This window comes from Phyllobates terribilis, unplaced genomic scaffold, assembly GCF_046119375.1.
Source record: "Phyllobates terribilis strain yellow unplaced genomic scaffold, ASM4611937v1 Scaffold_35__1_contigs__length_13245226, whole genome shotgun sequence".
Taxonomy (NCBI): domain Eukaryota; kingdom Metazoa; phylum Chordata; class Amphibia; order Anura; family Dendrobatidae; genus Phyllobates; species Phyllobates terribilis.
Window position 1 is genome coordinate 6,596,914 of NW_027362795.1, and position 25,057 is coordinate 6,621,970.

Genomic DNA, 25,057 nt, shown 5'->3' on the forward strand with positions numbered 1-25,057 from the left:
CGTACACACGCGGCTCCGCTCCGTACACCTCGTACACACGCGGCTCCGCTCCGTACACCTCGTACAAACACGGCTCTGCTCCGTACACCTCGTACACGCGCGGCTCCGCTCCGTACACCTCGTACACACGCGGCTCCGCTCCGTACACCTCGTACACGCGCGGCTCTGCTCCGTACACCTCGTACACACGCGGCTCTGCTCCGTACACCTCGTACACACGCGGCTCTGCTCCGTACACCTCGTACACGCGCGGCTCTGCTCCGTACACCTCGTACACATGCGGCTCTGCTCCGTACACCTCGTACACGCGCGGCTCTGCTCCGTACACCTCGCACACACGCGGCTCCGCTCCGTACACCTCGTACACACGCGGCTCCGCTCCGTACACCTCGTACACACGCGGCTCCGCTCCGTACACCTCGTACACACGCGGCTCCGCTCCGTACACCTCGTACACACGCGGCTCCGCTCCGTACACCTCGTGCACACGCGGCTCTGCTCCGTACACCTCGTACACACGCAGCTCCGCTCCGTACACCTCGTACACACGCGGCTCTGCTCCGTACACCTCGTACACACACAGCTCTGCTCCGTACACCTCGTACACACGCGGCTCTGCTACATCCACACTGTAAACCCCTCCTGACCCCACACATAAACTTCAGCTCATCCAGCACCATGACAACCAGCACAGCAGAGTCCTGCATCCACTGAGGCCCCTCATCATGTGACCCCTGACTCCTCCCCTCCTGTGACCTCATCACAAGTCCTGTGCGCACAGAGCAGCCATATATGTGGTGGCGGCTCTGCAGGTGGAGGTATGTGGAGACCCCATTACTGGGCGCAGGGGGCATTAACCCCTTCAGCACGGAGACTCTTTTGGGGTCTTGTGTTGCCCCTTTATAAGAATCATAAGGTTTTTGTTCTGTTTCCTGTAATAGATACATACGACCCAACTATGGAGCCAGGAAGGGAGGAAACGTATTGTTCTCATAGTACAGGACCCCTTTACTGCCCCACAGTGTAATGCCCCCATTATGCCCCTTATGCAGGATGTATGATGCCCCCACACAGTGTAATGCCCCATTATGCCCCTTATGCAGGATGTATGATGCCCCATTATGCCCCTTATGCAGGATGTATGATGCCCCACACAGTGTAATGCCCCCATTATGCCCCTTATGCAGGATGTATGATGCCCCCACACAGTGTAATGCCCCATTATGCCCCTTATGCAGGATGTATGATGCCCCATTATGCCCCTTATGCAGGATGTATGATGCCCCCACACAGTGTAATGCCCCCATTATGCCCCTTATGCAGGATGTATGATGCCCCCACACAGTGTAATGCGCCCATTATGCCCCTTATGCAGGATGTATGATGCCCCACACAGTATTATGCCCCTTATGCAGGATGTATGATGCCCCACACAGTGTAATGCCCCCATTATGCCCCTTATGCAGGATGTATGATGCCCCCACACAGTGTAATGCCCCCATTATGCCCCTTATGCAGGATATATGATGCCCCCATTATGCCCCTTATGCAGTATGTATGATGCCCCCACACAGTGTAATGCCCCCATTATGCCCCTTATGAAGGATGTATGATGCCCCACACAGTGTAATGCCCCCATTATGCCCCTTATGCAGTATGTATGATTGCCCCCATTATGCCCCTTATGCAGTATGTATGATACCCCCACAGTATAATGTTCCCCCAGTACCACCTGAGGTCTTGCAGTTGGAATAATCCCTCTGGAGTTGGTTTTCCCTTTGCCTGCTCCCCTACATGTAGACCCCCGAGCATGTATACATGCATGTAGGGGAGCAGGCCTTACTAGATATCGAGGCTTTGTACAGTAATATACCGCATGAGGATGGTATCAGAGGAGTAAGACATTTCTTGAAATCGAGATCAATAGAGTGTAGCAGACATAATGACTTCATGGAGGATCTTCTAAAATTCGCTATTACTCATAACTTCTTTCTTTTTGACAGGAAGTACTTCCTCCAGCTCAGGGGTACTGCGATGGGAAGCCTCTGTGCCCCTCATATGCTATCCTATCCCTGGCTGGACTGGTGGGAGGAAACCACAATATTCAGGGATGATCATAAGTGATGGCATCCATATATTGGGGTATGGTACAAATATATTGACTACTTTTTTATCATCTGGTCAGGGACGAGTGAACAATCTTTTGAATTTGTCAGGGAATTCCACATCAATAGAGTGGGCCTAAGATTTATATCAGAGATTAATTATTACCAGTTTCCTTTCCTGGATGTACTAATCAAGAAAGATTGCAATGGGACCCTATGGACACTCAACTGCCATAAACTTTCAAGCACTAATAAACTATTGAAGTGGGATAGCCACCACCCCATCCCCATAAAAAGAGTTATACCCAAGGGCCAATTTTTATGGTTGAGAGGGTACTGCTCTAATGTCACAGATTTTAATATACAGGCAATAGACCTGAACATCAGATTCAGGGAAAAGGGTACTCATGGTACATTTTGGATTCCGCATCATCGTTTGCAGAAAAATGGGAGAGACAGACACTCCTCCATACCTAACCAAGAGACCAAGAAAAACTTATGACAATCAGAGTCACTGTATCTTTCATATCTTCAGAAAACACTGGGATATACTTGTGGCTGACCCGGACCTGAGGGTGCTGTGGGACCTACTCCCACAATAACTTTCAGAAAGGGTGGGTCAATTAGGGACCATTTAGTGCATAGTTTCTATCAAGGAAATATTGAGAAAGTATTAACAATTTCTCTCTGTCCCTGAAACCCCTCTTCATCCCTCCCTTATCCACCATTTGTCACCAGAGGAGAGCTGACACTCCAGGCAGCTGTTGGTATGCAAATAATAGTACAAGAAGCTCTTCTACTTAACATACGAATGCATCTCCTCTTAGCACAGACCTGGGATAGATTGACAACTTCCAGCATAGGGGCAGAGATGGAAGGAAAGAGGAAATGGCTTCTTTTAGGCTCAAAAGGGGTTTAACAAAGACTGCAGGATTTTCGGAGTCGAAACGAAATATGGAATAACTAAAGTTCCATAATTCTGATAATCATGGGACCTATATTTTTAGTGACAGGGTCAGCTAGGGAACGATATGGATATTTTCCTGTCTCTGTAGGTCCCTCTGGGGGCTGTGGCGCAAAGTCCCAAAATAACAGATCGCAGCTATACCGTGTGAGGTCTCTGGACAAAGGTAAAATCACAACGGAAATTTTTTTTATCACTTTCGTGCCTCTTCGATCAAGCCACGATAAGTTATCACGAAAAAAACTGATATCTAATAAAGATATGAAGGCTGGAGACCAGGCCCCGTTTTGTCACCCCAGGGGGTGTGTGTGTCTTTCCCTTCAGCAGCATAAAAGAATCTGCTGAGGTTGGAGTAGTATTCATTGCGGGAGTATATATTTATTATAGCAACGGATCCTGAATCATCTCAGCGATCGTTATAGTAAGTCTTCTTTAATCCTGTTTATTATGTGTAACTGCTTATGTATTGTATTGTCCCCTTTTGTAAAATCTTGTATATTTTTCATAACACTGCCTCCCTTTTGGATTAAATTATAAAATTTAATAGTTCTGTTTCTTTTGTGCTGTAATTGTTCCCTCCCACGAAGCCATACGCTACCAGAAAGCAGGCGTCCGCCCAGGCCTGTATTATATTTCAAATCTGGATGGTGGTGGCAGTGAATAATATTAATTGGGCTATTGTGAAGCTGACAGTGACCGTGCGGGGGCATGTTCCATGCGTTGGAATCCGGAGGTGTGATGCCATACGCTCACTGGTCGCTTGCCGATACCTACGTAGTGGGTAGTCGGGATCGTGAGCTCGCCACTCCCTGACGAAATCCGGACAGAGTGACGGCAACGGTGAGATATTGTGTGATCTCCCCGGTGTTGTTTCTGCGGAACCCTGACAAATTGGAGGCAAGCGGTGGGATATTACAGAACATCAATGGCTGGATTGAGCAATCATTCCTGTCACTGAAAACTTAAACGGTTCTTGCAAGAATACTGTGCAGATTTTTAAGAAATCAGAGTCAGTGTTTTAATATTTTTTTTATTTGGGACATTACTGTACGTATACGCTGTTGCATCCCCTCCCCTTCTCTTGTTTTTCTGTCCTATCTTTTATTTGGCAATGATGGCTACAGGTGAAGAGCCCAGGTATCACCAACAGTCAAAGGACACTCTCACTGCTCTCTATGAGCTGAGACAGATTGACCCCACAGGCAAGACCAGGCAGCAAATGATTGCTGAACTGTTGCAAGGTGCTGCCGAGTCCGTCTGACAGCAGAGCTCGGATTATGGGGCGACCAGCCAAGGCCCGGATGGTGCTGCTGCAGGGGTCCCACCTATGATTGCCAGCCAGACCCGCAGCCAGGCTAGTGTGGACCCCCACCTGCAGATGGCCTTGGAGCCGGCCAAAGCTGACCGAGAGGCTGCTGAGCAACAGGCCCAAGCTGACCGAGAGGCTGCTGAGCGACAGGCCGAGGCTGAGAGAGCTGAGCAACAGGCCCAAGCTGATCGAGAAGCTGCTGAGCGAAAGTGGCAAGTTGAGAAGCGGTACCAGCTGGAGTTAGCCCAAATCCAGCTGCCGAAATCCACCGCATCGGGCAATGAGCCCGGCAACACCAACTGCTTTTAACCCCTTCCGGAGCATTTTCCTGCAATGGAAGACTATTAGGCCGTCAAGCAGGCCAGGATAAAAAAGTACCAGCTGACTCCTGAAGTTTACCGGAAAAAGTTCAGAGCCCTCCAACGTTGACCACATGACAGCTACAGTGATGTGGTGGATGGGCTCAGGACCAATTTTGAGCAGTGGGTCCAAGGACTGTCACCACCTTCGAGGACCTGAAGGATCTCTGATGATGAAGGACCAATTTCTTCGTCTTTGCCCAGTGGAAGTTCGACAGTTTGTGCTTGACCGGGAGCCAAAGGAGGCTGCCAAAGCAGCCCAGATCGCAGATGCCTATGAGGCCAACCACACACCAGAGGTGCGGAAGTCAGCCGCCGCCAGCTGGAAAGGGGGTAAGCCCACAACCACCCCCCAGTGTTCCAGCCAGCTGGCCCTCAGCGGGTTCTGCCCCATCTTCTAGCACCTGGCCTGCATTTGACTCCCTTAAGTGTTATGTTTGTGACCAAACGGGTCACACAAGCCTTGTCTGCCTGGAGAGGCAGAAGATGAACACCACACCTGAGGCCCCAGGACCTACTGCAGCCATTCTTTTTGTGGGTGGGGCGGTTGGCAGGGCCCGGGAAAATGTACAACCTGTTACTGTGGGCAACACCGTTACTGTTGGTCTTAAGAACACTGGCGCAGAATGTACCCTCATCCGCCCTGAGTTTGTGTTACCAGAGGAACTCATTCCTGGGAAGACCCTGACTGTCATTGGGTTTGGGGGTGTTTGCTGTCCCATACCGATGGCCCAAGTTTTTCTGGACTGGGGTGCGGGGAGGGGGTTAAGAGAAGTGGGGGTGTTGGAGATTCTCCCCACTAATGTGCTATTGGGAACTGATCTGGGACGGTTGGTTGCCCGATACATCCCTGACCACCCTCCCAGATCTGATATGTCATGTAATGCCACTGTCAATAATGTCAGTCATGCATAATAAAAATGTATGTTGTGTTAAAGGGAATTCAGCCACCTCACCCTGTGGGGTGATGCTGCTGAGGATCCCCTAAAGCGAGCCAGCATAAGTGCTATGGGCAAGGGGAGCAGGCATGGACACCAGGAAGCAGGTTGTTCCATGCGGGTGACCTGTGTCATGCCAGATAGTGACATGGTCAATGGTAGCTGCCCATGACTAGCACAGCTCCAGAGGTGATGAACAGGGATGGGGAGAAACATGGGGATCATAGGGAAAGTGATTCCGTGCCGCTGACCAGTGTCATGACGGACTGTGACATGGCCGGTCGTAGCTCCCCCCTAGTGAGCATGGCTCCTAAGGTAAAAATAATGACAGGAAGGGTAGGCCCCACAACCGGGCAAGGTAAAAGAAAGGTGTGTCCCCCTGTCTGTCAGGAGTATGGGAGGAAGGTACCCATAGCCTGTTAGAGGTGTGGGGAAAATGTTCCCCGAACCGGTCAGGATGATCGGAAAGCTAGATCTCCATTCAGTCAGAGTGGGGGGCAAGTTGGGTCAACGGCTTGTCGGATCAGCTGTAAAGGTGGGCCAGGAGGTGGGCTTAAAGGGGCGATCTGTAAATCAGCCCCTACACCACCTCAAAGAGACAGAGAGGTCAGGGAAATATTGATAAAGTATTAACAATTTCTCTCTGTCTCTGAAACCCCTTTTCACCCCTCCCTTATCCATCATTTGTCACCAGAGGACAGCTGACACTCCACGCAGCTGTCGGTATGCAAATAACAGTACAAGAAGCTCAATAGTCTATTCTACTTAACATACAAATGCATCTCCTCTTAGCACAGACCTGGGATAGATTGACACCTTCCAGCATAGGGGCAGAGATGGAAGGAAAGAAGAAATGGCTCCTTTAGGCTCAAAAGGGGTTTAACAAAGACTGCAGGATCTTCGGAGCCAAAACGAAATATGGAATAGCTAAAGTTCCATAATTCTGATAATGATGGGACCCATATTTTTAGTGACAGGGTAAGCTAGGGAACGATATGAATATTTTCCTGTCACTGTAGGCCCCTCTGGGGGGCTCTGGCGCAAAAGTCCCAAAATAAATGTGGTCTCTGGAGAAAGGTAAAATCATAACGGAAAAAATGGTATCACATTCGGGCCTCTATGATCAACCCACAATAAGTTATCACAAAAACCAGATATCTAATAAAGATATGAAGGCTGGAGACCAGCCCCGTGATGTCATCCCAGGGGGTGTGTGGGCTGGTCTCTCCCTTCAGCATAAAAGAATCTGCTGAGGTTGGAGTAGTAATCATTGTGGGAATATATATTTTTTCTAGCAACGGATCCTGCTCTATAACAGTCAAATCAAGCGGAGTGTCTCCCCTCAACCTATATTGAATCATCTCAGCGATCGTTATAAAAAGTCTTCTTTAATCCTGTTTATTTTGTGTAACTGCTTATGTATTGTATTGTCCACTTTTGTAAAATCTTGTATATTTTTCTTAATTCTGCCTCCTTTTTGGATTAAATATAAAATGTAATAATTCTGTTTCTTTTGTGCTGCAATTGTTCCCTCCCCCTAAGCCATACACTACCAGAATGCAGGCGTCCGCCCAGGCCTGTATTATATTTCAAATCTGGATGGTGGTGGCTGCGAATAATATTAATTGGGCTATTGTGAAGCTGACGGTGACCGTACGGGGACGTAGACACACATTCTATGCGTTGGAATCTGGAGTTGTGACGCCATACGCTCACTGGTCGCTTGCCGATACCTACGTAGTGGGTAGTCGGGATCGTGTGCTCGCCACTCCCTGACTATATCCGGACAGAGTGACGGCAATGGTGAGATATTGTGTGATCTCCACGGTGTCGTCACTGCGGAACCCTGACAGTTTCTATAAAAAACCTGCACCCAAGGGGACTTGGCTAGATAGAGGAATCTATGGTTTCTTTAGATTTGGAGAACATTGTCCATTTAATTGGATGAGACAATATAAATCTTTCTTTGGTTAAAATCTTTTTCCAGTGGGATTATTCCAACTGTTAGTCCTCAGGACTAGTATATATGGTCACATGCACCTGCCCCCTAGATTATGTAGGCAAGATCAATAGGGAGTCTAGGAGGAGGGTGGGGGACCATTTGGGCAGTGTACGCCATGGTTGGGACACCCTATTAGCGAGACACATGAACAGTGTACATTGAGATCAAACTGGAGACATCTCCTTTTGTATCATTGAGATGGTTAAACCCAATGTGAGAGGAGGGGATCACAATAGATATCTCCTCAAAAAAGAAAGTGAGTGGATTGTTAGACTGGATTCACTGGCCCCTAAGGGACTCAATGAGCAAATTTCTTATGCCTGTTTTGTGTGAATGCAGCCCCATTCTGGATTATATTTTTGGATTGTATACTCTAACCATTGCTACTCAGTTCCCTGTGAATGGGGTTCACATATTGTTGTACTTCATCGAGATATCTGATCTTCTATATCAGAATTATTACTTATCAATTATTCCACTATTTTGTAATTAACAAGTGTGGTGATCCGTGTGTATCTCTAATTGTGCAATAGAGGTCAAATTTGACCATTTAGGAAAATACTGTGGGCCATCATCCCATATCTTATGTAGTGATAAAGTATATCTTCATGCTTATTGCATGATGGGATGTGCAATACTTGTTTTTAGTCTCCCATGACGCTGATCTCAGAGATAGAAAAATCCTATGTTGGTGGAATGCAATCCAAAACCATTATGCGCTCTGGTATGGAACGCATGCTTCCGGACATGCGCATTCGCAGATAGGAGACCGTGATGCACTCCGGCGTGGAACGCACATGTCCGGGCACGTTTGTGCTTTCTGCCCGCCTGTGTCCGTTGTTTTGTGCTGAATTGTGGGGAGTATTTGAGAATTTATTTTTGTTCCATCTGTCTTTAGTTGATCTCACTCATACATCAGATAAGTCCTCAGAGAATTATAATTAGAGGAACCCATGGACACATTAGGATTTGTGAAGCTGACCTCCGCTCTTCTCTATTTTCTTTGAATTTATTGTGTGACCTGTCTTTCAAAACAGTAGCTCTTGGTTTGTTTCATTTCGATGTGTAAATTGAATTTGACTCGTAGTCTTTGATATCTCTTTCAAACTTAGTTTTTTTGATCTGAGATCCATCCTCCAGACTTTGTAAATTCTTTTGCATATTTTGAGTTTTGTATCCAAAAAGGCTTCTAAACTAGGCGGAAAACTTTCACCTATTTTTTTTCAAGAAACAAATATCAAACGCAATGTAACTTGGTTATCCGTGGTTAGGTTTTTTTTTTATTTAGATTGTGAGCCCTATCCTGGTATGCATGGCACCCCTCATCCCTATCCTGGTATGCATGGCACCCCTCATCCCTATCCTGGTATGCATGGCACCCCTCATCCCTATCCTGGCATGCATGGCACCCCTCATCCCTATCCTGGTATGCATGGCACCCCTCATCCCTATCCTGGTATGCATGGCACCCCTCATCCCTATCCTGGTATGCATGGCACCCCTCATCCTTATCCTGGTATGCATGGCACCCCTCATCCTTATCCTGGTATGCATGGCACCCCTCATCCTTACCCTGGTATGCATGGCACCACTCATCCTTACCCTGGTATGTATTGCCCCCTCATTCTTATCCTAGTATGCATGGTCCCCCTAATCCCCATCAGGCTGCACATAAAAAAATAAATAGTCCTACTCACCTTTCTTCTCTCTCCTCCAGCGCTGCATCTGTCTGCCCGCACTGATCTCTACATATGAGCCGCCCATGACGTCACTGCCATGCGCGGCTCACAAGGAGAGATCAGCTGCCGGAAGTCACTGCTCCCCACGCTGGGACTGTGTGCATGGGGAGCAGTGACTTCATGCTCCTTAATAGCCGGCACACAGCATAGCCGCAGTGCGGCTCCTGCTGCTGCCGGGCTATCGCGTGTGCCCGCTGTTAAAGGGCATGGATATTCACCCCCTCCCAACGCCCATGGGCGTAGAGAGGGGGTGAATATTCATACCCTTTAATAGCGGGCGCACAGGATTGCCCGGCAGCAGCAGGAGCCGCGCTGCTGATACACTGTGTACCGCTTCCCCCAGCACAGTATATACGCATATATATATATATATATAATATATACACCCCCCCAGCAACATTTGGACTAGAAGACGAAACCCCCATTTTCCTCCAATTTTGGAGGAAAAAAGTGCGTCTTATAGTCCGAAAAATACGGTATATATATAATATATGTGTGTGTGTATATACAGTACAGACCAAAAGTTTGGACACGCCTTGTCATTTAAAGATTTTTCTGTATTTTCATTACTATGAAAATTGTACATTCACACTAAAGACATCAAAACTATGAATTAACACATGTGGAATTATATACTTAACAAAAAAGTGTGAAACAACTGAAAATATGTCTTATATTCTAGGTTCTTCAAAGTAGCCACCTTTTGCTTTGATGACTGCTTTGCACACTCTTGGCATTCTCTTGATGAGCTTCAAGAGGTAGTCACCGGAAATGGTTTTCACTTCACAGGTGTGCCCTGTCAGGTTTAATAAGTGGGATTTCTTGCCTTATTAATGGGGTTGGGACCATCAGTTGTGTTGTGCAGAAGTCTGGTGGATACACAGCTGATAGTCCTACTGAATAGACTGTTAGAATTTGTATTATGGCAAGAAAAAAACAGCTAAGTAAAGAAAAACGAGTGGCCATCATTTCTTTAAGAAATGAAGGTCAGTCAGTCCAAAAAATTTGGAAAACTTTGAAAGTGTCCCCAAGTGCAGTTGCAAAAACCATCAAGCCCTACAAAGAAACTGGCTCACATGAGTACCGCCCCAGGAAAGGAAGACCGAGAGTAACCTCTGCTTCTCAGGATAAGTTTATCCGAGTCACCAGCCTCAGAAATTGCAGGTTAACAGCTGCTCAGGTTAGAGACCAGGTCAATGCCACGCAGAGTTCTAGCAGCAGACACATCTCTTCAACAACTGTTAAGAGGAGACTTTGTGCAGCAGGCCTTCATGGTAAAATAGCTGCTAGGAAATCACTGCTAAGGACAGGCAACAAGCAGAAGAGACTTTTTTTTGGGCTAAAGAACACAAGGAATGGACATTAGACCAGTGGAAATCTGTGCTTTGGTCTGATGAGTCCAAATTTGAGATCTTTGGTTCCAACCACCGTGTTGTTGTGCGACGCCGAAAAGGTGAACGGATGGACTCTACATGCCTGGTTCCCACCGTGAAGCATGGAGTAGGAGGTGTGATAGTGTGGGGGTGCTTTGCTGGTGACACTGTTGGGGATTTATTCAAAATTGAAGGCATACTGAACCAGCATGGCTACCACAGCATCTTGCAGCGGCATGCTATTCCATCTGGTTTGCATTTAGTTGAACCATCATTTATTTTTCAACAGGACAGTGACCCCAAACACACCTTCAGGCTGTGTAAGGGCTATTTGACCAAGAGGGAGAGTGATGGGGTGCTACGCCAGATGACCTGGCCTCCATAGTCACCAGACCTGGACCCAATCGAGATGGTCTGGGGTGAGCTGGACCGCAGAGTGAAGGCAAAAGGGCCAACAAGTGCTAAGCATTTCTGGGAACTCCTTCAAGATTGTTGGAAGACCATTTCCAGTGACTACCTCTTGAAGCTCATCAAGAGAATGCCAAGAGTGTGCAAAGCAGTCATCAAAGCAAAAGGTGACTACTTTGAAGAACCTAGAATATAAGACATATTTTCAGTTGTTTCACACTTTTTGTTAAGTATATAATTCCACATGTGTTAATTCATAGTTTTGAATGTACAATTTTCATAGTCAAGAAAATACAGAAAAATCTTTAAATGAGAAGGTGTGTCCAAACTTTTGGTCTGTACTGTAGGTTTCCATATGTTACATGAAATACGCCCCCAAAAAATAAAATTGGGGATGGAGGTACTGTGGGAACATTATACAGAGTGTGGGTGGATGGCGGTACTAGGGGAACAGTATACTGTGTGTGGGGGCCAAGAAAGGGGCACTGTACTATGAGATCAATACATGATTCCTTCACAAAAACACCCTAAATATAACATTTTTAAAACAACCCTACAATTTGTGAATCTTCAGGGTAAATCGCTATATAACCATTTGATTAGAGCTGATACTATTACGCTAAAGTGTCTAAACAGACTTTCTTTCAAATCCATAAAGGGGCACTTTTCCGTGTCTGTCATGCCAGAACTGTTGGAGCATTATTAGAGGTGATAGTTTTCCCACCAATTAGAAGGGACACCTGTGGATATTGGTGGTTTTTACCTGCTACATTTCTGGTGTGATTTACTCAGTAAAGTTCCCTTGTGTTACAGGGGTTGTCCATTACTTTATATGATCCCCCAATGTATTCCCCCAGGGCCCATAAGTGTTTCTCTAAATACCTTGTGGTGCCTTTTCTGCCTGTGAGCGGCGCTATCACTGGCCGCTCACAGGCATCACGTGACCCCCGGCTGCAGCCGGCTCGGACATCCGCTGATGTCACGTCAAGTTCCGGCTGCAGCCACTGTTACTCACTTCTGCGTTCCACGGTGGATGCTTGGCTGTGGGCGGGGTTACCCAGCACGTCACACCCAGCATCCACCGCGCGGTCTCCCTCTCCTCATTCACTGGGAAAGCGCGCGGTGGATGCTGGGTGTGACGCGCGGGGTAACTTTGCCCACAGCCTAGCATCCACCGTGGGGAGTGCGTCACTGATGTCACGCCTCACTTGACGTGACATCAGTGACGGGCCACGTGATGCCTCTGAGCGGCCAGCGATAGCGCCGCTCAGAGGCAGAAAAGGCACAGCAAGGTATTTGCAAAAACATTTCTGGGCCCCGGGGGGATACTTTGGGGGGGTCCATATAAAGTAGTGGACAAATTCTTTAAAGTGGACATTGGACAAACGTCACGTTCAATTACAATCAGACTGAAGAAACATCACTCCTCTATTCTTCTCTATGAGTCTAGGATGAAATCCACTGCTTCCACTGCAAGAAAAAGAATGAAGAAGAGCAGAAGTTTGGTGAGACCACCGTGGCCAGACATTTCTCGGAGATGGTGATAAAAGTTCTGATCTCCGATGGTCGGTGTTAGAAGAAACCCCCGCAGCGGATTCACAATCACAACGCTGTAAACTTCTACTGAGACGTGTTCTGGATTTACTCCCTGGAATCACTTTCTCCCAAAGGGTTAAATGACGTCTGTAACTTCATGGTCTTTCTATGAAGCTTCTTCTCTGAACTTTATTCCTCTGTTGTCTGTCGGGGAGTTGTTTTCTAAAAAAATATTTTTGGGTGTTTTCTTTCTTTTAGTTTACTGGGTTAGTAATGGGGGTGCCTGATAGACGCTTCTCTATTACTAACTCTAGGGATTGATGCCAGCTGAGAATACACAGCTGACATAAACCCCAAAAATATTACCCCACTTGCCAACATACCAGTGCAATTAGGAAGAGGCGGGAAAAGTGTCAAAATTTGTCGCATCTAATGTGATTTGCCAATTCTGGGGCTGCTGTGGACTGGTATTTTTAGGCTGGAAGGGGCCAATATTCATGGACCTTCCCAGCAGGATAATATCAGCCCCAAGCTGTCTGCTTTACCTTAGCCGGTTATCAAAAATAGGGGGGGGGGGGTACTCCACGTCATTTTTTTAAATTCATTATTTATTTAATAGGTTTAACCCCTTCATGACCGGAGCATTTTACGTTTTTGAGTTTTCGTTTTTTGCTCCCCTTCTTCCCAGAGCCTTAGCCTTTTTATTTTTCAGTCAATATGGCCATGTGAGGGCTTATTTTTTGCGGGACGAGTTGTACATTTAAATACCATTACTAGTTTTACCATATTGTGTACTGGAAAATGGGAAAAAAATTCCAAGTGCGGTGAAATTGCATAAAAAAATGCAATTCCACAGTTGTTTTTTTTTTTTTTTTTTTCTTTCCACGTTCACTGGATGCTAAAACTGACCTGCCATTACTATTCTCCAGGTCATTACGAGTTCGTAGACACCAAACATAGGTTCTTTTTTATTTAAGTGATGAAAAAAATTCCAAAGTTCGCTAAAAAAAAAAAAAAAAGGAGCCATTTTCCGAGACCCGTAGCGTCTCCATTTATCGGGATCTGGGGCTGGGTGAGGGCTTATTTTTTGCGCGCCGAACTGATGTTTTTATTGATAGCATTTTGGGGTAGATCCAATGTTTTGATCGTCCTTTATTGCATTTTATTGCAATGTTGCGGCGACCAAAAAAATGTAATTCTGGTGTTTGGAATTTTTTTCTCTTTACGCCATTTACCGATAGGATTAATTCTTTTTTTATATTGATAGATCGGGCGATTCTGAATGCGGCGATACTAAATATGTGTATGTGGGGTTTAGTTTTTATTATTTTATTTTGAATGAGGCAAAAGGGGGGTGATTTAAACTTTTATATTTTTTAAAAAAAATTATATTTTTTAAAACATTTTTTTTCACTTTTTGCATGCTTCTTCAGTCTCTATAGGAGACTAGAAGCAGCAACTGTCCGATCGCCTCTGCTACATAGAGGTGATGAGCAGATCACCTCTATGTAGCAGAAATGCTCCTGTGCTATGAGCGCCGACCACTAGGTGGGGCTCATAGCGATTAGCACATCACAACCACTGGGGTCTGCTGCAGACCCAGGGTTGTCATGCCCACCCATCAGTGACCTGCGATCTTGCGACGGGGTCACCGATGGGCGGGGTAAGTGATGTGCTTCCGGCGCGACGCTGTTAATGAGATTGACAGCAGTATTTAACTAGTTAACAGTCATGGGTGGATCGCGATTCCACCCGCGGCTGTTGCGGGCACATGTCAGCTGTAATAATCAGCTGACATGTGCCCGGTTCAGTGCCCCCGCTGAACCCGGCCTTTCCGATGTGGTGAGTACTATTACTGACCATGTCGGAAAGGGGTTAAAAAAGGTGAAATACACCCTTTAGTGCCCATTGGAAGGCAACTATGTTAATAAAACCAAAACATTTGAAGAAAACCTAACAGGACAACAATTTGCAATACACAATGTCATCAATTGTAACACTATAGGGGTCACCTACTTAATAGAGTGTATAGAGAGTTAACTACAATATGTGGGATGGACGTCAGATCCGCTATAAACATGTATTAGAAGACATTTATCTGACGCAATCAATCCCACAACATTAAACCTGTCTGTGGTTTCAAGACACTTTTCACAAAAACATAAAGGGGATATCAGATCCTTCAGATATCAAGAATAGAAAAGATTTATAAACCATTAAGAGGTGGAGATGTGAAAAGAAAAATCTTAAATAGAAAGTCATATTGGATATTTAAATTACACACTAGAGCCCCACAGGGAATGAACATCAGACAGGATTAATATTACAGTACAATTAATTGTATTTGTCTTTGATTTCCAGTGATTTTATTGAATGTCTCATGCTTGAGTTGTATTTGTGTATTCTCTTTTACTTCCATACAATACAGGGTTAAATTGTCTGAGAAGTACTCAGTAATCAATGGACACCCAGGAAAGGGAAGGATATAAAAGTATCACAGAGACTCGCATGTTGTAAATCAGGAATAAGCATTGGTTGGGTATGTGGGCACTTGGTGGTATGCCATCACAACAGTTTGTATTAATTCACAATAATTCAGTTTTAAACAACTCTCCTTTGTGCGATCATACAACACAGAAGCCTCTGATTGCTCCGGTGATGCACTGTACTACTGTAGTGGCGTGTATTATCACTGCCTGTCAGTGTAATACTAACTGCCCCATAAACATGAGATAAGTGTTGGCTGAACGGTCATTTGGCAGACGGTTATCTCTCCAGACTCCCCCATACACACAAATATTCCAGCTTTCCTGTGATCTGTATGAGAGCCGCCTCCAGACTCCTCTAGACTCTGCCCTGACATTATCTGTTGGGAGGCCCCCAAATACATTATATAGTTTACCAAACCCCTCGAAATCAGTGATATCATGCAGCTTTAGTCTAATATGTGTCTGGGGGCGTTAAAAGGTAACTTATGGAACGTTGCCTCTGGCCCGGCCTAATAGACTTTCGTACATTGCAGGCCCAGACACCATTATTAGGCATTTAAGTATAGTAGGAACTAGGCAGCCACATCCTATTAAGCACTTGGGGGAGGAAGGGCATTCAGCCGAACTCTGTCAAACCTTCTTAGATGCCATGTTTGCTTTTTGCAGGAGCAAGTGGTTAAACTGCCAGGGATTTATTGCAGCCGCAACTGTGCCAGCCTTGCGGTGTACATCTATGTTCTGGTGCCCAAAAGAATTCATATAAGAACAAAAACAAATGTTTAACTTGTTAAAAAATGACAATGTGTCTTCTGCTTTTTCATGTTATTTTTTTTTACAAGAATTGTTGGTGCCAATTTTCTTTTGAAACATTTTAATATCTGCTTTTTTCAGTTTTTTTTGTAATATAGGAAAGTCTAAGGCCAGAAGTAAACCCCATAATACACTATACATGTAGACTTCAGTATCAAATCATTTCTGTCCGAGGTGTTTGTGCAAACAAAACAGCTTTTATAAAAGCCTCACACTTCTGTGTGTGAATCAGACATGAGATCTAACTTGATAGAAGATTACAGTCTGGGGAAGACTGGAAACATTCATATAGACGGCCAGTGGTGCAGTAGTCAGTGACTGTCTCTTGCCAAATATGGTTTTTGAGCCATAGTAGTACATGTTGCCTCATCATGAAGTAGTTATTTCTCATGTTACTTGTCATGAATATCTCCTGCAGTATTGTTAATGCCAATTCCAGTGTCGGAAAATGAGACGAGAATTAGCGTTATGGAAGGTGAGTGTCAGGAACTCACAAAGAGACGACACTGGGGAGATCACACAATCTCTCACCTGTGCCGTCACTCTGTCAAGATATGTGTATATGCCCCCGTACGGTCACTGTCAGCTTCACGATAACCCAATTATTATTATTCGCTGCCACCACCGTCCAGATTTTAAATATAATACAGGCCTGGTCGGACGCCTGCGTTCTGGTATATGGCTTCAGGGGAGGGAACGATTACAGAAAAAAAGAAACAGAACTATTACATTTTATATTTAATCCAAAAGGAAGGCCGTGTTATGAAAAATATACAAGAATTTTACAAGGTGGACAATACAGTACAGAATATACAGTTACACAATATAAACAGGATTAAAGAAGACTTGTGTACTAGACAGATCGCAGACACAATTCTGTTTAGCTGGAGGGGGCACCCCACTTATTGATTTGACTGTTATCGAACAAGATCCATTTATTATAGTCTCTATACCCCCTGGCAATGAATACTCATCCATCCTCCGTGGATTCTTTTATGCCTAAGTGGAGACCTGCCCACACAGCACCTGGGATGACATTAGGTGGGCTGGTCTCCAGTCTCCATATTTTTATTAGAATATCTGGCTTTTGCGATAACTTATCGTTGGTTGATCGCAGAAACCCGTAAGTAATACCATTTTTTCCGTTATGAATTTACCTTCCTTTAGAGACCACACATGACATAGTTGCTTTCTGTTATTTTGTTACTTTTGCACCCCAGCTACCAATAGGGGCTCACAGCTGCGAAAAAATAAGCATATTGTTCCTTGGCTGACTCTACCACTAAAAATATGGTTCCCATTATTAGCAGAGCTATGGAACTTCCAACATTCCATATTTCATATCAGCTCCGGACATCCTGGAGTTTGTGTTAAACACCTTTGAAGCCTAAATGAGTTTTCCTTCAAACTGCCCCTGCTGGAAGGTGTCCGTCTATCCCATGTCTGTGCTAAGAGGAGATGCATTCGTATGTTAAGTGGGTCAGTAGCACCTTTTGTGCTGCATTTGTCTACAAGTGACTTCTGCTGTGTGTGTTAAATTGCATGGAAACAGTTGGCCCAAATGGTGGATAAAGGAGGGGTGAGAGGGAAATGGGGTTTGGGAGAAATTGTTAATATCTTCTCAATATTTCCCTGACTGTGGGTCTATGAGAAACTTATTCCGCTGCAGACTCCGAGAAAGAAATTGCTTGTTGTCTGTGGCCTAAAATATATAGGTTTTATTACTAGGTGTAAAGAAAAAACTAAATACTGTAAAATAATAAATCTCCTCATATGTTTCCCCTCGTTATCTCCAATAGTTGTATTATTACACAGGATTTTTATAATGTTCCATCGGCTTATCTTCTTCTCATTCAGGTCTCTACAATACCGAATCCTCTCAGTGAAGATCTTCTATATAACAAAATTTTCCTGATTTACCCATCAAAGATGGATATGGACAGGGACAAGATGGAGAAGGTGGAGAGGATATTACACCTCACCCTGGAGATCCTCTTCCGGCTTACTGGAGAGGTGAGAGTTTCTGATGACGTCACATTATATCATTTTTATCTATGGGAAAAACAGATGAACAGAACTGGAGAGGTGAGGACTCTGGAAATGTCTGTAGTGAGATTTATTAATGTGTCTCTCCATAACCAGGATTACACAGTAGTGAAGAAGACCTCTAGTGAGCGCTGTCAGGACCCTGTGTCTGAGGGATGGGGAAGACCCCTGAGCCCAATCAAAGGGCCTCCACTTCATCCTCTCATACATAAGGACATCAATGACCAGAAGATCCTAGAACTCACCTACAAGATGATTGAGCTGCTGACTGGAGAGGTGACACTGCTGGGAATGCTGGGATATTATACAGTAACGCTATGAAGGGATCGGGGAGATGACGATATCATTGTATTTGTTAGGTTCCTATAAGGTGTCAGGATTTCGCTGTCTATTTCTCCATGGAGGAGTGGGAGTATTTAGAAAGACACAAAGATCTGTACAAGGACATCATGATGGAGGTTCCCCAGCCCCTCACATCACCAGGTAATAGACAGGACTAAATACACACGGCCTATAATTATCTGTATGTAAAGAATGAATTCAGTCCCTGTATGTGTTTCCTCCAGATCTATCCAGTAAGAGGACAACACCAGAGAGATGTCCCCGTCCTCTTCTTCCACAGGACTGTAAACAAGAAGATCCCAATGTTCCTCAGGATCATCAGGTAGATGAAGAGAAGGTGTCATGAGATTTCCCCTATGATGTGTAGACGGCTGTGAAGGTCTTGTGTTCAGTCTTGTTTTATCCACCAGTATTATGTTTTATACTTGTGTAATGAGAACGGTGGAGATGACAGGATTAGAGCTGATCATAGATGTGACTTCTCCATCTGTCTTTGACTTTTATAATATTTGTTTCAGGGTGAAGATCTGATCCATATTAATACTAAAGAGACATATGTGAGGGGTGATGAGCGGTGTAAAGCGGAGATTCCTACATATGACTACCCAGGTGAGTAGTAACCACTGAATACAGAGAAGTCACAGATTCTTCTCAGTCACCGGCTGTGGCTGCTTTATCGGTGGTGTAGTCCGGCAATATCACAATCGTGTGATCACCATTTTGCCGCTCTACCACAACATTCTCCTCCGTTCAAAAATATTCAATTTACTTTGGGAAATTGTAAAAGCCATTTTCTATAGAATTTACAATCTGGAGGATCCACCTACCCCCTGGGATTACAAGACGCTGACTGTTACCTGCCCAGATCTGTAAACTATAAAGCCAAATGACAGCGTACGTAGAATGTGCTGACAAGTGAGAAAATCACTTGAAGAAAAATATTATGATGGGCCTGTAAGAGAAAGCGGAGGGTAATGATGCTGTTGGCTTCCTAGATCCCTGATATCTTATTGGATGAATCTACCTTCTCTCCCTTCCGTGCTGCTGAATGTTCTCATATGGTCCCTACAAGACCAGGTCCAGTCTTTCTGGCCAAACTTTACTTTTATGATCTACAACATTAAATGTGCAGTGAGGGCCAAGTGTGAATTTCTGTACAATAACAGCAGAGTTTCCCTTTATCTAAACTTTAACATTTATTTTAAATCTAACTTCAAACAGGATTGTGATAACCTAGACAAAAAAACTACACCTGTGCCATGATATATCTCTAAGCTGTACGTGGCTGATGGCTGTAATATACATTTATTCACGCCTGCAGGAGATGTGTTGGCTCCAGCCCTGGTTTCATGGATTCACTCCACGTCATAAATTCCATTATGTTTTCAATCCTAAGGAATTCAGATTACTGCACAATCTCTCCTGAAATGGGGGCGCTAATACTTTCTCTACTCTTCTGGTCAGGACTCATAGTTGCTCCAATAGTCCACCATAAATGAGTGTAACTCCAGTTTACTGCTGGATTTCTCCCCTCATACATACTTTGTTGTTGGGGATGTTACATGTTTATATATTCTTTTTTTTTTGCAAGTTCATTCTGTACGATAGTTTCATTATGGTGGGATCGGCCGGCCTCACTTATGTGACTCTGTAACTCCCTGGTAGTCTTTCAAAAAGATCTCCATTGCCTCTTCCAGATGCCCGAGATCTAAATTTAAGACACCTCAGCTCTGCAGTATTATAAAAAGTTCTCTTTCAATGTGTAATATTTCTTCTTGACACTCATCTGACAGAAAATATTGTCCCTTACGATAGTTTAGATTGCCAAGAGCCCCCGAGCCCCATACTGTAATTACCACAGAGAGGTTTCACCACTAGTTACTCATTTTTTCTCTAATTTTCCTCTTTATTGTCTAATCACAGTTTTTGACTTCAGTAGTTAGTGCCCAAAATACCCTGATGTAACCTCTTCCCGCAGCCAGTTTTGTGTTCCTATCTGGACCCATTTTTCAAATCTGACGTGTGTCACTTTATATGGTGATAACTCTGGAATTCTTCACAAAAGATAATAGAAAACAAATGGACCTTACAAATTATTTTCCAACTTCTCTTGAATCTGACAATGCCCTATATACGGTTGTACACTACTGTCTGGGCACATGGCAGGTTAAGAAGGTAAGGAGCGCCATTTGGCTATTAGGAATGTAGATGTTGCTGGAATAGTTTGCAGACACAATGTATTGGGGGCACTGTTCATGTTCACCTGGAAGATCAAAAGATGGCCACCACGAACAGGCTTGGCACTATCTACCCCATTTACAGATTTCATAAATTACTTTGCTCATCGCCGTTTAACCCCTCTACATAGATCTAGACTTACACAGAGACCCCTAGGCTTGGACCATGGTGTTACCTGCTGTTCTGTGGAGTGAGATGGGAAGAAGAATAGTCAGATAGCCGGGTCAGATCCAAGAGGGCTGAGAAAATACAAAATTAGAAGACACGAGTAGTCAGTAAACGGGCCGAGGTCACAACAGGAAACAAATACACAAGCCGGGAGCTGAGCACAGAGGACTGAACCAGAGGAGAACAAGGCTGTATCTGGCAGCTTCCGGCAATATGCTTCCAGCTTTAGTAGGGTGCGGTGCTTTCCAGTTGGCTGAAGCAGGGAGCAGATTACTTCAGCTGGATAACACACATACCCATACTGCCAGACTGGATGGTACTACAGGTCCCAGCAATCCTAATCTTAGTGGCTGGACAGAGCCTGCGCCGCCCAGAGCTTCTGGTTCTGATGTCTCTTTCATCACCAGCGTCGCCTGCAGAATGAATAAGGCGGCTCCTGGTGACAGAAGCAGACATTGCAGGAGCAGATCCCAGAGGAGATGGGACCCACCATTTATAGAAGCCCTAATATGACAAAATGTCAGAAAACCAGAGCAGTAAAAATCCCCATAAAGTGACTTCATTTTGGAAATTATAACCCTCAGTGAATTAATCTATAGGAGTAGGGACTATTTTGATTCCACATCCACTTTCCGAAAATTAGCACACAGTGGATGTTGGAGAGTGAAAATTACAAATATATAATTTCATTACCCAACACATAGTGCCCAGATTGTGCTCCAGGAGACACACACCGTAAATGAAGTGGGTTCTTCTCACTATAGTAATGCCAAATACATGGAGGCTAAATATGGTTTGGACACACTGCAAGGCTCAGAAGTGAGGGGGAGATCTGACTTTGGGAGAGCTGATATTGCTGGATTGGTTTATGAAAGCCATGTTGCTTTTCAAGAGCCTATGAGCCACTAATAATGTGGAAACCTCTGTTTTTCCACTGACAGATGATGGACCTGAGTGGGGACTTGTTTTTTTGTGAGATGAGTAGAAGTTTTTATTGGTATTATTTTCGCCTACATAACATTGGTGGCTTTTTATTCCATATTTGGGAGGGAGAATGAAAAAACAGTTGAACACCACGCTCTACTGGTTCATCCTATGAGGTTTTCTATTAGACAGTCATTGTCCTGGTGAATAATTACATTTTTTTTATATAACTTGCCTTTTTTACAGACAGTTTAAGTAGAAATGTTCAAAAATATAAAATTCAAGGATTTTTTATTAAAAAATAATTGGTTTTCTTCTTGGCAGATGACTGTACCAGGAGATCAGAGGGACAGCTGACATCTTCAATTTTTAAATCAGATGATTTTGAGATCCCACAGGATACAATTGAAGTGAATGCCATTACTCCAGATATACCATCATCCCTTCACAGCAAAGATCTGTCATCTGATCCTTTGAAACACGTCCTGTCTTCTGATTCATTACTGACTACTAAGGAAAATCAAAGTCACAAAATAAGCATTAAAAAACAATCTGCTCCTAAAGCAAAGAAGCCATTTTCACATTCAGAATATACAAATAGTTTTCCCCTCAAAAAGTCTTTTCTTAAACATCAAAAAATTCACACAGCGGAGAATAGACTTTCTTGTTCCAAGTGTGGGAGATGTTTCAATCAGAAATCAGATCTTGTAAGGCACCAGAGAACTCACACAGGAGAGAAGCCATTTTCCTGTTCAGAATGTGGAAAATGTTTTACAGAGAAATCAACTCTTATCGCACATCAGAGAACTCACACAGGGGAGAAGCCTTTTTCATGTCCAGATTGTGGGAAATGTTTTGTTCAGAAATCACATCTTAATATACATCAGAGAACTCACACAGGGGAGAAACATTTTTCATGTTCAGAATGTGGGAAATATTTTACAAAGAAATCAACTCTTATCGCACATCAGAGAACTCACACAGGGGAGAAGCCTTTTTCATGTTCAGAATGTGGGAAATGTTTTACAGAAAAATCAACTCTTATCACACATCAGAGAACTCACACAGGGGAGAAGCCATTTTCATGTTCAGAATGTGGGAAATGTTTTGCAAAAAAATCAAATCTTATCAAACATCAGAGAACTCACACAGGGGAGAAGCCTTTTTCATGTTCAGATTGTGGGAAATGTTTTGCACAGAAATCACATCTTAATATGCATCAGAGAACGCACACAGGAGAGAAGCCATTTTCCTGTTCAGAATGTGGGAAATGTTTTACAGAGAAATCAAATCTTATCGCACATCAGAGAACTCACATAATGGAGAAGCCATTTTCCTGTTCAGAATGTGGGAAATAGTTTACAGAGAAATAAAATCTTATCGCACATCAGAGAACTCACACAAGGGAGAAACCTTTTTCATGTTCAGAATGTGGGAAATATTTTACAGTGAAATCAACTCTTATCGCACATCAGAGAACTCACACAGGGGAAAAGCCTTTTTCATGTTCAGAATGTGGAAAATGTTTTAACCAGAAATCAGATTTTGTTAAGAACCAGAGAGCCCACACAGGGAAGAAGCCTTTTTTATGTTCAGATTGTGGGAAATGTTTTGTACAGAAATCACATTTTAATATGCATCAGAGAACTCACACAGGGGAGAAGCCTTTTTCATGTTCAAAATGTGGGAAATGTTTTAACCAGAAAGCGTATCTTGATAACCACCGGAGAACCCACATAGGGGAGAATGCCGCAACTACACCCAACAAGTCTCTGTACTGACTAAAAAGGCCCTAGCTGCACAACTAAAAATGCCACCACGGACCTTCCGTATTTTTCGGACTATAAGACGCACCCAGGTTTTAGAGGTGGAAAATAAGGAAAAAAACTAGAATGTCCTTCAGCTTCTATGGCATGCTGAGAGTTATATGAACCAGAGAGACCATAGGTATTTTCAAAACCCCAAAGTAACATAATCAAAACACCATATGTTAGACTAAATAAGATCAATGCTTTATTTATATATTTTTTTAAAAAATATAACACATAGGTATAAATAACATGTGTGAAAGGACATAACATGGGCATGTGAGGCAGCAGGGGGTAGATAGAGACACAGCTGGTATCAAATTCACATTGGACCTATTATAGGTCACATAGTCCACCCCATACAATCCATAAGTCACAAACAATGTGTGCAGAAAAAATTATAGAAAAAGTTATAATGACATAGATCAAGTGACCTGTAACAAGTCACAGTATAGACAACCATCAGAAGTTTTTTCAGCAACACATAAAAAGTACAAGCATCACATGGAAAGGGTTAAGTAAGGCATACTTAGTGAAAGTAAACAGATAACCAGCAGTGTCAGGGGAGGCCCCGACACGTGTTTCCGTACTTCCTCAGGGGGCGTGGTGGGATGTGTGTGGATACAGGGCCTCTTATATATACATGGGTCCCATGTGAAGCAATCAGTTACTGACCAATAACGGCGTATGTCGCCGCATAGCAGCAGATATTGGTGGCAGCGGCGCGGTCTCAAGCGGCGCCCAGGAAGAGGGGAACTCCCCCACTGACGTCATATATTCTGGGGCGCCGCCCACTCGAGACCGCGTCGCGGCCACATGACCGCTGCATCCGGCGCATGCGCAGAAGGTCGGACGACAGGAATCGATCGTGATCATATAAGGAATAAATATGGAGCAGGACAGACTACTTAACAACAAAGGAAGAGATACATCATATCGGTGGAGTGACAAGTGTCACCCCATTCACCCTGCACCAAAAGGTCATCCATGTAATACATAACAGATGATATTGCAGTAAATGTCCATATGAAACAGGTGTCCATGTCCGCTCCTTATCCTTAAAGGGAAAGAGTTCTATTTAGATCCAACCAATTTGTCATCAAAAACAATCAGGTTCTCTTCCAATGGTCTGATGAAGCCCCAAACACAGAGAGAGGCCGGGGGAAATAGAAGTGACCTAAAAAAATAAGATAAAAACACACACTTACTAAAAGACAGACTGAAAAGAGAGAAATATAGGGCAGAGATGCAGAGATAAATCAACAAAAAAAAATATTATTTGATTAATACTATACCAGTATATATAGGGAGTGGGGGGAGGGGGTGGGGATTTTTTAATTGCCCCCCTCAAAGTACACCAGGGGGAGGCATCTAGGTAGGAGGACTTATAAAAATCATGTCGAGGGCAATCACAAGAGGAGTCAAAGAACATGCTAAATCTAATAGGTAAAACCCATAGATAATAAAGTAGCCAAGAGAGCATGGATCTTACCCCAAGG

At 44.1% G+C, this 25,057-nt stretch overlaps 1 protein-coding gene across 1 annotated transcript; it reads left to right on the forward strand.

The window, feature by feature from the left end:
• Positions 1 to 759: 759 nt before the first annotated feature.
• Positions 760 to 24,806, forward strand: LOC141182623 (uncharacterized). Its single transcript, XM_073660787.1, is given in 7 exon segments — positions 760 to 818; positions 17,890 to 18,045; positions 18,175 to 18,354; positions 18,438 to 18,561; positions 18,645 to 18,742; positions 18,939 to 19,029; positions 22,075 to 24,806. Coding segments are annotated over 6 exon segments (2,034 nt in total). The 5' UTR covers positions 760 to 818; positions 17,890 to 17,961; the 3' UTR covers positions 23,532 to 24,806.
• The last annotated feature ends 251 nt before the right edge of the window (positions 24,807 to 25,057 follow it).